This window comes from Vombatus ursinus, unplaced genomic scaffold (assembly GCF_900497805.2).
Source record: "Vombatus ursinus unplaced genomic scaffold, bare-nosed wombat genome assembly UNPS02014807.1, whole genome shotgun sequence".
NCBI lineage: Eukaryota > Metazoa > Chordata > Mammalia > Diprotodontia > Vombatidae > Vombatus > Vombatus ursinus.
This window is the reverse complement of record NW_020954585.1, coordinates 840724-857159: the sequence shown is the minus strand read 5'-3', so window position 1 is coordinate 857159 and position 16436 is coordinate 840724. Positions and strand designations below refer to the sequence as shown.

The 16436-nt window shown below is 40.8% G+C and overlaps 1 protein-coding gene across 1 annotated transcript in view; it reads left to right on the top strand.

Moving 5' to 3' along the window:
- Nucleotides 1–278: 278 nt before the first annotated feature.
- LOC114051977 (cytochrome P450 2K1-like) overlaps nucleotides 279–16436 on the top strand; it is a 40543-nt gene continuing 24385 nt past the window's right edge. The window contains exons 1-5 of the mRNA XM_027874391.1: nucleotides 279–366; nucleotides 3129–3271; nucleotides 9814–9976; nucleotides 11069–11218; nucleotides 14834–14994. Coding sequence (XP_027730192.1) covers nucleotides 279–366; nucleotides 3129–3271; nucleotides 9814–9976; nucleotides 11069–11218; nucleotides 14834–14994 — 705 coding nt within the window. The remainder of the gene's footprint in view (nucleotides 367–3128; nucleotides 3272–9813; nucleotides 9977–11068; nucleotides 11219–14833; nucleotides 14995–16436) is intronic.

The window sequence follows — 16436 nt, the reverse complement described above, 5'->3', positions numbered from 1 at the left end:
ACATAGCATAATTTTAAATCTCCCAAACTACATTTTGTAATGGGGAATAGTTAGTCCCAGAAATGTTCTTACCATGTACTTCAGAGGGTGGGAGGGGTGTTAGGAGAGGAGAGCTTTGATTCCCCAAGTATGGCAGGGCCTGTTTGGATGATAGGCATGCCTACAGCCCAAGATATCCAAAGGCTAACCCTTTACCAGGGAATTGAATCATGGGGTGTTAAGTAGAATGGAGGATACAACACAATTTGAGATCTGATCAGGCCGGGGGTTTGCCTATAATGACAATTTGTGGCCGTGAAATTGGCATTGAACGGCAGTTTGATTTTCTTGATTTGAAGAAAGGAGGGAGGCACTTTGCTGAAGAGTGTACTAGCTTTTGAAACAGACAGCTCACTGGTGGGGATAAACTTAGGAGAGGTCTTAAAATATTGGGGCACAAATCTGCTGAGTTGATTACCATCCCTTTCTGTTTTCTTACAACAGTGGCCTCCAAATTTATTTTGATTGAGCTCCCTTAATAGCAACACATTTTTTGAGCACCCATCTCCAACATACAAATAGTTATTCATAGTTGTAATAGTTATTTATTTATAAATGACCATACTTAGAGTCAGAAACACCTCAGTTCAAATCCCACTTCAGACACTTACTGGCTGTATGATCCTGGTCAAGCCACCTGACCTCTCTGGGCCTCAGTTTCTTTATCTGGAAAATGAGGGGGTTGGAATGAATGTCTTCTAAGGTCTCTCTAGTTCTCAGTCTCTGATCCTAATCCTGCATTGTGATCACCGTGGAGATGGAGATGTCTTCCCCAAATCTATTAGCCACTAACATTATGGAATTGGAGTAGGGGTTTTTTAACCTTTTCTGAGTCATAGATCCATTTGGCAGTCTGGTGAAATCTATGAATGGTCCCCTTCTCAGAATAATGCTTTCAAGTGCATACAATAAAATACATAGAATTATGAAGGAAATCAATTACATTGAAATATATTTATCAAAATATTAAAAAGGAAAACAAGTTCACCAACCTCAGGTTAAGAACCCAGGGGCTGAAGTATCTGGGACTGTTTGCAAAGAATGTGTAGAGAAAGACACTGGAAAGGAAGGAGTGAAGATGTAGGGTTGGAGTGTGTGAAGTGGCCTTCATCTTGCTATATGGGAGACTCTAGGTACCCAACTGTTTTGACTCTTTCAGCTGTATATGTGGGTGTTCTGTCCAAAGGAATATAAATTTTAATCACTTATACTTTGCAAGGTATCTTGGGGCTTGGAAGCTAGATTTTTTTCTTCCCTACTTATTTGTTCTATCATTTTTTAAAAAATACTGGAACAATTAACTCTTTTGTTTCATGTAGTTTTCATTATGATTTCTTGAGATGTAACTCTGGAAAACCAGGTTTTGATAAAACCTATTGGCATTCAAATGGAGCTACTTGACTAGCCTTTAGACCCAAATCACTCTGGCTCTCACTGATTGGCCAGTAATAGGCCCCAGCCCAAACTTCACTTGCTCTTTGTCTGGGTTTTTATGGCTCAGAGTGAGTGTAAATAGCAATTGTTTCTGTTCTAGCCTGAATTTCTGAGGGTCTTCCCTTTCAGACTGATTCTTTTATGAAGGCAAACTAGGCCATCTTTTGCCTCAATTCTTACCTAGCCTTTAACCAATGATTGGACATTTCCTCAAACTGACACCTGGGAAAGACCTTAGCTTAAAAAGGCCAGGGTCTCCTACAGGATCTTGGGCCATCACCAGTCGTCCTGACTTGCATCTCGCCACTAAACTCTGATGACTCTGGAGGAGACAGTGAGGCTGATGATTTTGCACAGCTCTGCCTCACTTAAATTCAACTCACTTGCAAGTCATGGCATCATCCTCTGGACGTCATTGGTCCTCTTCCAGAATGAAGGAGGAATAACAACAACAATCCCAACCCCAGCTCTTTCCTTCAAAGAGAATACACTGATAAAGGCAATGATTGATGAGCTAACTCAAGTATTCTTCAGAGACATAATGGTCTGTCTAATTCCCAGTGGGGAAAAGATACCACCTCTCTAATTGAGAAATCCATCTGAGGTCTATCTCACCCTCCAGGCATGCGCGCAGGGTGGGGAGAAGAAATATAATTAGAAAATCACTTTTTGTTCAGTTCCTGCCGGCTGCTGTATAACTAACAAATTGCCTCCCTTGCATTCTTTTATTCTTCTCCCTGCTGCTGCGTTATAGTCTATACCCTGTTTAAAAAAAAATAAATTAGTGGTCTCTGACCTTTGCTTGGAATTTGATGTAAGCCAAGTGAGTAGATGTTGGAGGAAGGGTTGGGGAAAAGGGGGGCACCGGTCCATCTCAAATCAAGTCTCCACTTGGGGATACAGTGAAAGGCAAAAGAAAGTTATTACCTTCGAAGAGGACACATTCTAAAGTAAATGTGCAACAATTTGCATGAAACATACAAACGACTATGTACAAATAAGATACATACAGAAGAGGTTTGGAGATCATCTCAGTGCCATTAGGAGGGACCTGGAAGGGCGTCTTGCAGAGGGTGGGATTTTAGTAGAGATTTGAAAGAAGCCAGAAAAGCCAGCAGATGGACGGAGATGGGAAAGACAGACCCATCTAGCACTTAGGGTGGGGAGGAACTGAAAATAGCAAGGTGTTAATAAAGTCCACCCTGGGAGTAGAAATCACAAGCTCTCGTGCTCTGCTCTGCTCTAACCTTCCTAAACCAGCTCAAGGTGATAAGCAGAAGTAGTAAGTAGAGGTGGAGAGATTTCTAATCTGAAGCAAACCCCTAAACTGCAGTTGAACCAGACCTCTACAAGAGATGGGGTGAGGTTTCTGTTGGATCCTCTTATCTGTACACACCTGTATTTTCCTTATTATATTTACCTCCCCTGGAATTCTTATGTTGTCTCTCTAGGAGACCAGTCCATGAAAAATCTACAGGTGGAAAAATTGGGGGTGGGGTAGGGGAGGCAACAGAGACTGAAGCCTAATCTCTTTATCCTCCATTTAGTATTATACATAGGAAATTACTCCTTATCCCTTAGTTCATTTTTTTTTAGTAATATTTTATTTTTTTCCCAATTACTTATGAAACTATCCCTTAATTCTTGTTATGTAGGTACAACTGAACAACTCACCCTGTCCAACCCCAAACAGAAATTTGCAGATGCCATACGGGGCTCCTGTTCATATTCACTGCCCCAGGGCGCTGAAAGGAATTGGGCAGCCCACACCGCTGGGGTTGCTGCTGTGGGTGCTTGGGTAGCAGTCAGGTTATAACTGTCCTGAGGGGCTGATACCAGACTCAGAAGGGGGTAGGTTGGGAACTCACAGCAGAGCAGGAGGGCACCTAATGGGGGAACATGAGGATAATAGATTATTGGTAGGTGTGGTGAAGGAGCAGCTGGGTGGCACAGCGGAGAGAGTGTCTGGCCTGGAGTCAGAAAGACTTTGTGAAACTCTGCCTCACTTAAATCTAGTTCGTGATCTAGGCAACACTTAACCCGGTGGTGTGTTTGGTCCTCTTAAAGGACAAACAATAACAACAACAGTAAGTGCTGGGAAATTAAATATGAGCAAAAAGAAAGAAGTTCCTGATCTCAAAGTACTTACTTTCTTCTGGGGGAAGACAACACATAAAAAGGGGATCTGAAAAGTGGGGCAGGTACCAATAGGGGATTGGAGGTAAAGGGGATGCAGAATGGTTGGTCCGGGCCATTTATCAAGATGGAGATTCTGGGAGGAAGTCACCAATGGGAGAAGGCAGCTGAAGCGCAATAGCCAACTATGGACAGTAAAATACCGAAGGTCTGGGACCTTTCTCAGAATGGAGGTTCCAAGCATACAATGGAGGTTCTCCAACAAATGGAGAAGAGAATCTCAGGGTGGAGAGAAAAACGAAAGGTAAATTGTTGTTGTTGTTATTATTATTACTACTCGGAACAAAAGACTAAGAATCAATGACCATGAATTTTGGCTGACTCTGACTCTAGGTTGATGTTTTCTCTTTTTATTAAAAATGGAGGATCATGGACAGAAAAACAATTGAAGTAGCAACTTGCTGAAGATAACTAAATAAATCCCAAATCAAATCCTTATCTCTTAATTCCCCACCTAGGATTCAGTTTTCTGGACCAGTGGTTTTCCAGCTGTTTCTACCTCAAAAAGAAAAATCCCTTTGAAAAATCAGAACAATACTATTCCAGTGCAAACGTATATGCTAGACAGTATCTTGGGAAGGTCTAGGGGTTGCCAGGGACAATTCTAGTGGGTACGGGTAAGGTACGGGACAAATCACAGTTAATATCAATTGTCTTTCACATCACAGGTATCTGGAAAAATCTCTTCTTTGGGGGTAAGTGGTGGTTTCTGTCCTACCTGCCCCGATGTCCTCTTTTACATAACTTGCTACTTGATTCCAACTGAATTCTTAGGAGATTAGATTTAGCTTCCTGGTGGGTAGTCACCTTGATGATTAAAGAAATAAATATAGTAAGAAATTAGATCCTTAGTGGAAAAACATCAATATAATCCACACTTTCTGCACTGGAAATGTTTCAGCTGGCTATTTTTCAAAGCCATGGATGTGGATATCAGCTGAAGGCACCAGAGCCAGGTCGATTCGAACATGCCTCCAGCAGGGGTGAGGATCTGCTTATAAAGGCAGTGCCTTTGTCTCTCCCTATCTCCAGATGCCACTGTGCAGGGAAAGCTAATTGAAGGAAGATGACTGCCTACAAGGGTTTGCTGCAGGGTCTGACTATCTCATCTGTGGTCTATGGGGTGCTGGGCTTGGTGGCTATCTTTTATTTGATAACTTTGCTTGAGAGATACAAAAGCAAGTTGCCTCCTGGACCCTTTCCTTTGCCCTTTATAGGCAACCTGAATTTGGTGGATCTGAGCAAGCAGTATATATCCCTGATGGAGGTAGGATTTTGTATTTGTAAGGGGGTGGTGGTGGTGGTGGTGGTGGTATATTGATCGATGAGGACACAGTCCTCAGTCCTAGGACTCGCTTGGCGAGTGAGGTCTTTTGGGGTGGGTGGGCTGATATTCTCAAATATTATGGATTTAAGACAGAACAGAGAAGGCTGAGGTTAAACATGAAATGGGAGTCCAAAAAAGATCCACTTATGGTTAAGAAACTTCTGCTTTCAAAAGATATAGGTAATTAATGCACTCTTGGTTTTGTGAACTGATCCAATAGTTCTGGAGAGCAATTTGGAACTCTTCCCAAAAGTTTATAAAACTGTGCATCTCCTTTGATCTGGTAATACCACTACCAGGTCTGTATGTCAAAGAGATCAAAGAAAAAGGAAAATGATCTGTATGTACAAAAATATGTGTATCAAGTCTTTTTATGGTGGCTAAGAATTGGAAACTAAGGGGATACCCATCAGTTGGGGCATGGCTGAATAAATTGTGATATATGATTGTGATGGAATACTATTGTGCTATAAGAAATGTTGAGTAGGACGGTTTCAGAAAATCCTGGGAAGACAGACATGAGCTGATGCAAAATGAAGTGAGCAGAGCCAGGAGATCATTGGACACAGCAGAGCAATATGGTACAATGATCAATGGACAATCAATATTGTACAATGAATGGCTTAGCTGTCTTCAACAATACAATGATACAAGACAATTCCGAAGAATTTATAATGAAAAATGCTATCCAACTCCAGAGAAAGAACTGATGGATTCTGCATGTAAATTGAAGCTTCTTCTTCTTCTTTTTTTTTTTTTACTTTATTTTTGTTTCTTTTTTTTGTCTGTGTTCTCTTTTGCAATGTGGCTAATATGAAATATGTTTTTCATGACTGCATGTCTATATCAATCTATATCAATCTATCTATATCAATCAATCTATATCAAAATGCTTACCTACTCAAGAAGGGGGGAGAGAGACAGAATTTGAAACTTAACAATGATAAAAAAACCAAATGTTAAAAATTGTTTTTACATGTAACTAAGAAAAAATAAAATAAAAATACTCTTTAAAATATATGGCACAGAGAATTAAATCAGCATATGGCTATATAGTACAGACAATTAACAATAGTTAAGAAATAGCGATTCAAAAAGGATACAGGGTATAGAGTTTTTCTTAGCTATGAATTTTTATACATTTTGCTTGCCCAGCAAACTATAGCAGTAGTAATTGAGGCTAAAACTAAGATGGAATTACTTAGATTCAAAGTTCGTTAAACTGTTTCAGTGGGCAGAACTGGAAGCAGAGCTAAGTTCCCTGTCCTTCTAGGGAAGGTCCTTTTCTTTTTTTTTTTTTTTTTGGCTAGGCAATGGGGTTAAGTGACTTGCCCAGGGTCACACAGCTAGTAAGTGTTATGTGTCTGAGGTCGGATTTGAACTCAGGTCCTCCTGACTCCAGGGCCGGTGCTCTATCCATTGTGCCACCTAGCTGCCCCGGAAGGTCCTTTTCCATTGCATGGTGAGATGGCTTATACTTAACTTGTAGTGGTTCCTTTGAGCTTAGAGAAACTTCTTTAGCTGGAACTTCTTGGATTCAGAACCTCATTTTATTTCATTTATTTATTTATTTATTTTCGCAGATAGTTTTTCTGTCTCTTCTCCCTGCTGCTAATAGAAATGAGGGTCAAAAAAGTCATTCCTTCAATTGGTTTTCTAGATTTCTGAGGACTTCATTCATGTGCCAGTTTATTTCTTCGCTTACTAGTCTCCTGGAGGATGGGAATGGGGGGCGAAGAGGAAAGAATGGGTGCTAGAAATCATGGAATGGTCTCCTTGGTATATGAATGGTAAATATTTTATAACTCATTATGTAGAGGACTACTTCACAAAAAGCATGAGTAGTTGGATGGTAAAAAGGAGTCATGATGTCCTATAAAAAATCATTTAGGCTAGGTGGTGCAGTGGATACAGCACCAGCCCTGGAGTCGGGGGGGAGCTGAGTTCAAATGTGGCCTCAGATACTTGATACTTAATAGCTGTGTGACCCTGGGCAAGTCACTTAACCTTTATTGCCCCCCCCAAAACAAAGCGCAAAATCATTACGGCTAAAATGAATGGATCTTGTTGGTATAAAAAAAATTCAGGTGCAGAACACAGGTTTGGAAGCATCACTTGGAGGCAGAACATACTTAAATCTGGATCTTAAAAAGATTGTCCCATCCTTTAATTCTCTTGTCTACTCCAACTCTAATTCCTCTAATCATCCATAGGCATGGGAATAATAAGGAAGGTAGGAAGCTTAGAAACCAACAAAGGACAAGATATGGGTGGATTCTAGAGTTTTTAGTGTTCAGAGGAACAAAAAGGTTGTGATACTTAATCTTTATCTTAGTATAGGTTTATTTTTAGTGTAGGAGCCAAGTCTGGTCAAAAAAATAAAAAAAATCTATCTGAGAGGGAAGACCCTCAGGGTTTCTGGCCAAAATAGCAACAATTGCTAGACCTTAGCTTGAAAGGGCTAAGGTCTTCCACTGCATCCAGGGCCATCTCCAGTTATCCTGATCTATGTCTTGCCACTCGACCCAGATGGCTCTGGAGGAGAAAGTGAGGCTGGTGACTTTGCACAGCCCTGCCTCACTTAAATCTAATTCACATGCATGTCATGGCATCACCTCCCTGATGTCATGGTCCTCTTTGAGAATGAAGAACAGACAGCAGCAACATCAGGAGCCAAGCAGAACTCTAACTAGGAATTTTTGTGCGAGAATATGAGTGAGGGTAAAGGTGGAGAGCTCGCTTGGGGTTGGCACACTGAAAGAGTTACTATGCTGTTGAAGGTCTGGCTTTTACTGTAAGAGGAATGGGCAGATGTAGTTGGGGCACTGAGGAAGCATGAACTGGGACGAGGTTGCCAACCTGTAGGATAGGGCCAGGGAGGGAAGAGCTCACCTGGTGTGTGTGTGTGTTTGTGTGTGTGAGTGTGTGACTGTGCATGTATGTGTGTGTGCTAGAAATCACAACCCAAAAAATGTGCTGTCAGTATCTTCTAATTTTCAGTGCCCTTGGATAAAACTCCAGTCACCTTGCCCTGGTTAAGACTCTGGGGCCCAGGGTTATATCCCTAGGTGGGCATAGGGCCAAGACAGACCACATTGAATTTCAAAAGGACATTTTTCATGCCCCTTTGTGGCTGGGCTCAACTTTATACAGGGTCAGTTATTGTCTATACAGCGTGATTAGAGAAACTTTAGGAAGTGTCCCTTACCAAAAGCCTTTCCCCAATACATTTACTGCAGATGCCTGAATTCTTATTAGTGAGTCTGTTCCTTTGGAAATTGAATTATTCTCCAGTATTCCATCCTAAAAATGCAAATATATCTGGAAGAATAACATATTAAGCCATTATCTGCTATTGATGACTTAGTTCAAATCAGTTCATGGAGATTTCCAAAGAGCCTGCATTCATGGGAGACAAGGAAGAAATACAGGTGAAGTTTAGATCATTGGGATACTATCATTTTTTTCCCCTTTCAATTCAACATACGTTTACCGAGCACATCCTATGTGTCAGACACTGACTTGGACGTGGGCGAAATGGAATGTTTACCACATAAACAATTTTCTTTTCCTCCTAAGACTTTTTTTTTAATTAACAAGTACTTATTTTACCCCCATTGGGGGTAAAAAACAAACCAACCAAACCTCTTGCAACAAAAATGCAGTCAAACAAAACAAATTTCCACATTGATCATGTCCAAAAATATATTTCTCATTCTGCATTTTGAATGTATCACCTCTCTATCAGGAGGTGTAGGTAATATGCTTTGTCAATGGTCCTTGAAATCATGGTTGGTCATTGCGTTGATTTGAGTTCTTAAATCTTTCAAGGTTGTCTTTACAATGCCATTGTTATAGTTGAAGTCATTCTCTGGTTCTGCTCTCTTCAACCTGCACCAGCTCATACAAGTCTTCCCAGGTTTCTCTGAAATCATCCTTTCATTTCTTACAGCACAACAGCTTTCCATTACATGCATATACCATAATTTGTTCAGTCATTTCCCAACTGATGAGCATCTTCTAAGTTTCTAGTTCTTTGCTACTACAAAAAGAGTTGCTATAAAGACTTCACATATGTACACACATATGTTTATGTGCACCTTTCCTCTTTCTTTGCTCTCTTTGGGTAGAGTCCTAGTAGTGCTATCATTGGGTCAAAAGGTGTATACAATTTAGTAGCTTTTAGGGCATAGTTCCAAATTGCTTTCCACAGTAGCTGTACCAGTTCACAGCTCCAACAGTGCCTTAATCTACACAAATTCCTACAACCTCTCGAACATGTGTCATTTTCCTTTTTTTGGTCATATTTGCCAATCTGATTGGTATGAGATGAAAATTCATACTCAAATCAAAATTTGCATTTTGTTTCTTACTAGTGATTTGAAGCAGGGTTTTTTTGTTTGTTTGTTTGTTTGCTTTTTTGGTATGGCTAGTGATAGTTCAGATATCTTCCTCTGAAAACTGTCTATTCATATCCCTTGACCATTTGTCAATGGGTGAATGGCTTTTTTTTTCTAATATATTTGAATCAATGCCTTACATATTTTAGAAATGGGGCCTTTATCAGAGAAACTTGTTGAAAACACTTTTTCCATTGTGAAACTATCTCACAAGAGCATCCCTTAGGGGAGGAATCCTGCGGGAAAATAGAAGGTGGTACCTGGTGAGCCACTGGGAAGCAATGGAGACGGGCTATCTCAATACTAAAGACATCATTGGAAAAGGAGGTGGGAGGGCAGCAGAACCTCCATGAATAGTTCAGTTTTGTCTTGCGTGCACTCCTTCGTAATCCTCTTTGTCCTCTGTACACATTTTAGCTGTCCAAAACGTACGGGGAGGTGTTCACTGTGTACCTGGGTCCCAAGAGAAAAGTGATACTCATGGGTTATGATGCCATAAAGGAAGCCTTTTTAAACCACAGTGAAGAGTTTGGAAACAGGCCAGAAATTCCGATATTTAAAAAGATAGGGGAAGGACATGGTAATTAAAATTTCTTTTTTCTTTCTTCCATACCCTGGGTCTCTTTGAAAGGGAACCACTTTTACATATGTGTGTGTGTGTATGTGTGTGTGTGTGTGCGTGTGTATGTGTGTGTGTGTATATATATGTATATATATATATATATATATTTGTACAAAGAGAGAGACAGAGAAAGTTCCATTCCCAAGCTCACTTACCTATGTGACTTTCAGAAAACTTCTCACTTTTCCTGTGCTTCAAACTTCTCAAAATATAGAATCAGAGAACCATTGAATTCTTTCACTGAAAGGAATCTCAGAGGTCATCTAGACCACTGTACCATACATTGTACCATTAGATCCTCTAGACCTAATTGTACCATAACACTATAAAGCTCACTATGGATCCATAGGTTATGGAGTACACAGTTTACAAAGTGGTTTCCTCATAGTAGCCTCCTGAGGTAATAGTATATTATTACTCTCATTTAAAAATTAGTCAAGTGAAGCTCAGAAAAAAATAAGTGGCTTTCCCAGTCACATACCTAATGAGTGGAGGGATGACATTTAACCTTGGGTTAAGCGAGATTTCTGTCACCAGGCCACATGAGTTTCTTTGAGTCTCCAAAGGTGAAGGGCATATTTTATCATGACTACAAGAGCTTCCATCATGAATTTCACTTGTAATAATGTCATAATCATTTCGAGCTGGGAGGGACCTCAGAGATCATCCAACTCCATTTTATAAAGGAGGAAATTTGGGGAGAAGGGAAGTGACTTGGTTAAGGTCACACAGTGAGTCTCAAAGCGAGGGCTAGGATTGAGGTCCCCTAACTCATGATCTTGTATTCTTTCTATCATGCTACTCTACTTCGTTTCTAATTTCCACCTCCCAGCTTCCCTCTTCTCCCTCCACAATTCACACCCACTCCCACCCCAGCTCCTACTCCCCCACACAAAATAAGACAAGACTCCCTGAGTTCTGTTCCATTGATAGAAATTCCTTCTAGAAGCCTAGATCATATAAGCAGTTGGGATTTATGAAGCATTGAGACGGAATCAGAGGCTGCATTTGGGGACATAATTCTACCTCTCAGTTATGCTTTTGTATTAGGTATTGTTTTCAGTAATGGAGAAACGTGGAAAATGATGAGGAGATTTGCTTTACATAACCTCCGCGATTTTGGAATGGGAAAAAAACTCATAGAACTCAAAATTCAAGATGAACTACGTTTTCTTATTATGTATTTTGGATCTCACAAAGGTTAGTATTGGGGGCTCTGATGATGAAATCAATAACAACTATAAATTTGACAAATGAGCAAGGTAGCAATCCAGGTTTCCCCAAAATCGAACTCAACTCCCAAATGATAGCACTCTTTTTTAGGGTCCAGAGTTTCTATCTCATGGGGGTGCCTTCCACCAATACAGATCATATCTTTGTATACAGACTTTTTAAGTTATGGTGAGAAAAAAAAAATCCTTACATTGTATCCAGTCTCCTGGGAACATAACTAAGATGGTCCGTGGGTCACAAAACCAGAGCACATTGCCGAGCAAATTCTCAGAAACTTTCTAGTTGGTGATGGGACCATCCTAGCATTGTCCTCTGTTGTCATAGTCTTTGAGAATGCAACATCATCTACATACCACAATGAGGAAATGGAATAAGTCATTAGTAAGAGGCAGATAGGTGGAGTAATAGATAGAGTGCTAGGCCTGGAATCAGAAAGTCCTGAGTTCAAATGTGACCTCATACACTTACTAGCTATGTGATTTTGGGCAAGTCACTTAACCTCAGTTTCCTCAATTGAAAAGTGGGTTCTGCCTCCCAGGGTTGTTGTGAGGATCAAATGAGATAATATTTATAATAGGCACATAATAGGTGATCTATAAATGTTAGCTGATATTATTATTATTAAGATAATTCCTTACTTTTATAAAGCACTTGACTATTCAAAATGGTTTCACATTCATTTGATTTGATCCTCACAATAAACCTGGGAGGTTGGTATGCCAGATTATTACCTAGAACATCTGAAACAGGTACTTTAGGAAGTATGAGAGAGTTCATATGGATGGAGGACAAGTGCCCTGGCATGAAGCCCCTATTGCCATGAAAACAGAAGAGGAAGCATCCCCAGGAGGGTGCCAGTGGTTGGTATACTCTGAATTCTTCACTCTTGGAGCAAAGCCCTGTTATCTCCACCCTAATTATGGTTCTGCTATTATACCTGTTTTACAGATAAGGAAACTGAGACTCAGTTAATTGATTTACCCAAGGTAACATAAGTAGGTAGCAGAGATGGGACTCAGGTCCTTTTGTCTCCAAATTCAATGTTTTTCTACCATACCTTGCTGCCTCTCTAATAACAAAAATCAGAACTGCCAAGACTCAGACTTCAGTCTTACTGGCTATAGCCAGCTGAGCTAAGAGGTAATGCTAGAGGAGAATCTTCTCGCATAGTTAAAAATTGAGGTCCAGGAAGATTCTTTGGACTTCTAAGCTTAGTTGAGGTCACAGGATCATAGATCATAGACCTAGAAGAGATCTAAGAGAACAGTTATTCCAAATGCTCATTTTAGCAATGAGGAAACAGATGCCCAAGATAGCTGAATGACTAGTCCAAGTGATGGGGGGCTTGGGTGCTTGTACTGGGACCCCAGTTCCATGGCCGTGTTTCTCCCTAGCCTCAGAAACACTATCCCTGGCAGTTTCTCCCCAGCCCAAGGACATGGTGCCTAGCAATTACTCATGAGTAGGCCCCAGCAAGACCATTATCTCTCTCCCTGGTGCAGTTACAAACATCTCCTGAAGTAATTATTAGTTTGAACTGGCTTTACACTAGGTCATAAAGAGATTCTTACCCATTGGACTATCTATACTACTGCCCTACCTCATTATCTACAAACTGGACTCATCATTATCTGTATTCTAGACCTAAGACATATGTATACTCCCTACTTCTATCTTGTCAAACAAGACATTGACTGGTGGCAGAATGGTCAATTCTCAGTTATCCCTGAACTCTAGTTAACTTAGTGACATAGTAGGCCTAAAACCACACCTCCATGTGCCCCCCCTTGTGGGCTTTTCCTAGTGAACGCTGGGTAAAACACCTACGCGGTAGATACAAAAAGTGCATGTTCCTTTAAGAACTGACCACTCCTTAACCACTCCCTAATCCCGCCCTGAATCACCTAGTTAGCATTTTGACACATGTTTTATTATATTTGATCCTATATAAACTTTAACTGTACCCCTCTAAGGTCGCAGGTTCCTTAAGAATCCTTGCCTGCCGAAAAGCGTAACAATAAACTTTTTGCCAACTTGACTTAAAGAATGCTTGAGTCTGTGAATTCATTACAGACGATCCCGTCCTGTATTCCAGTCTTTGAGGGGTCTCAACCTCTCAGACTGCAACACAAGGTCAAAAAAGTAGAAAGTTCCAGAAGTGGGATTTGAACTCAGGTACTTTGGACTCGAGAGCCAATGAAGTTTCTCCTGTGCCATGCCCATGAGGAGATAAAAGGAAAAGTGCTAAGACTGCTATGGGTAGGAGATGCTACTTGCAGAATGGTTTCCCAAACATTGTTTTCCAATTGATCATTTCTGAGGATTCAGTGGGTTTACACAACTCTACCTGCCTTCCCAGGGTGGATGGGCTACTCTGAGCAGTCACTCCCTCTTGTCTAGTCTGCCTTTGTTACCAGCAGTGCAATGAGATAGTATGCAATGGCTAGAGGTATAGCTGGCCTTCACCAAGTACAACTTGGGTGGCGGAGTCTGAATACCCAGAGGCTCCCAAGCATCATTAGAACTAGATGGGGCCCTAGTGGTCATCTAGTCATTGAATCACAGATTTGGACCTGAAAGAAAGGTCATCTAGTTCAGTATCACACCCAAGACTTTTCAGACACATTCATGAGATGACAGAACAATAGATAGGGACCTAGAGGTATTAAACTTGCAGCCCTGGACCACAAGGGAATCCATAAAACTCCCTCGTGCCTTCCAAACCACATTAAAATATAATTGGGAAATGTTTAACAAAATAAGCAGAAATACAATCCAACATATGTGTGACACCACTGAGTCCAATCCTCTCATTTTACAGAAGAGGAAACTGAAGCCCAGAGAGGGAAAGTGACTTGCCCAAGGTCATACATTTAGTGAGAGGCAAAACCAGGACTCAAACCCAGGTCTTCAGACTCTCAGTTCAAAGGGATGCAGGGGATATTTGGTAAATAATTGTACTATCCTATTGAAATATTCTAAAAGTCATAGTTGTCATGAAAACACGTGTGGATAAACTGTCTTTATCCAGACAGCTTGTCTTTCACAATATTACAAAAAGAATAGCAAATCAAGGAAATTTTCTGTCAGGCCCTTACCCCTATTGTTTTTATTGGTATTGAACTGTTACAGCCTGATCTCTGTCCTCAATGCTTGGCTCATCCCCTCATCCTGGTACTGATCCGACACAACTATAATCCCAGTGGAAAAAGAAATTCATTGAGATCTTCATGGCCATGAAGACATAATCACATACATTTTTCACAGCCTTGACAGTCTGTGTCACAATTGCATGCCACTAAGGACCAAGAGGTGGTGGAGGCAGTAGTAGTGAAGTGGTGGAAATCAGTGATCCCTACTTTTGGAGAAACTATTTAAAACCCCTGGTCATCCTCTGGTGGAGTATAATTAATTCATCAGTTCTGACTACACGGACTGGAAGATAGCTTGTTGGGTGTGCAAGAGAGGGGATTTCTTTGCTATATAGGTTGCCACCAATGTCCCTTCCAGTTCTCAAGTTTTGTGAATTCATTCTTCCAATCATGGCACCCTTGTTTTTCTCTTTACCGCTTTGGGATGTAGGTAAACCCGTTGACACATCAATCATCTTAAAACATGTTAGCTCAAATATCATCTGCTCCATCCTTTTTGGCAACAGATACGAATATGATGATTCTGAATTTCAGCATTTGTTGAAGCTCTTGGATGAAAATATCAAACTAAGTGGCTCTGCCATGATTGAGGTAATTTTGTGTTGTCTTTCATCCTTTTATTCTTACTGTTCTTGTCTGTGCTCAGTTTCCTAACCGTCCAGTTAGTATAACTCACGTAGAGTTCCATTCCTTGTACCCGTATGGGATCCTAGGAAAGGCACCGTGGTATAGTGGGAAGAATGCTGGACTTGGAATCTGAAGAAACTTGAAGCTAAATCCTCCTTCTGACTTATTAGCCTTAAGACCAGAAAAGTCGCTTAACCTCTCTGTTTGCTGATATATGAATTGAGAATAATACCTGCAATGGCAGCTAGATGGCACAGTGGATAGAGTGCCAAGCCTGGAGTCAGGACTCCTCTTCATGAGCTCAAACCTGACCTCAGACATTTACTTAATAGCTGTGACCCTGGGCAAGTCACTTAACTTGCTTGCCTCAGTTTCCTCACTGTAAAATGAGCTGTAAAATGTAAAAGGAAATGACAAACCACTCCAATATCTCTGCCAAGAAAACCCCAAATGGGGTCATGAAAAGTGCACCAGGACTGCACAGCAACAACATAATGATAATGAGACAGGATGAACTGGTTTTTTTGTGATGAGCAATTCTCCACATACCCCAATTATTTATGTATTTCATGTACTCCTCACTATTGACTAGGAGAGTCCCTGCTATCATTGGTTTAAATGGATGTTCAGAAATGTTTTTGTGTGGCAAGATGGAAAAAGAACAGGGATAGACAACTTTGGACTCTAGGGCCTTGGCAGGGGATTGGGGGGGGGGTAGAAGAAGTGGTGAGGGAGAACTGGTAGCAAAAAGAGAATTAAGGAAAGGGGCAAGGGCAGCTAGGTGGCACAGTGGATAGAGCACTGGCCTTAGAATCAGGAGGACCTGAGTTCAAATCTGGCCTCAGACACTTGACACTTACTAGCTGTGTGACTTGGGCAAGTCACTTAACCTCATTGCCTAGCAAAAAAAACCCCAAAAAAGCAAAACCAAAAAAGGAAAGGGACAGAGATGAAGTAAATATGCCTTAAGACAAATTAGAGCAATTGGAAAGTTTAAGGAGAGATGTATGTTTGTGGGGAAATAATAATAACTGCTAAGACCTTTAAAACATACCTTATCTCAGTTGAGTCTCATAATTATGTGAAGTGGGTAAAAGCTATTATTCCAATTTTACAGATAAGAAAACTAGGAGACAGGGGAGTTAGGTCCTTGAATCATGCTTCTCATATCTGTCAGAGCTGAGATTTGAGCACAGGTGTCCCTGACTTAAACCTAGTGTTTTGTTAGTCACACCATGTTGCTTCTCAACTACATCTGAGTATTGGGAAAGCTGCCTGGACTCTCTCTTCAGCCTGAATCTGGGAGTTGTGTTGGAAAAGCAATCCAGAAAAGGCCTTTTACCCGTGGGGTAAGATGGTTTTGATTGGCCTTTAGTTAACAATGGGCAGAATGTGTGTGTGTGTGT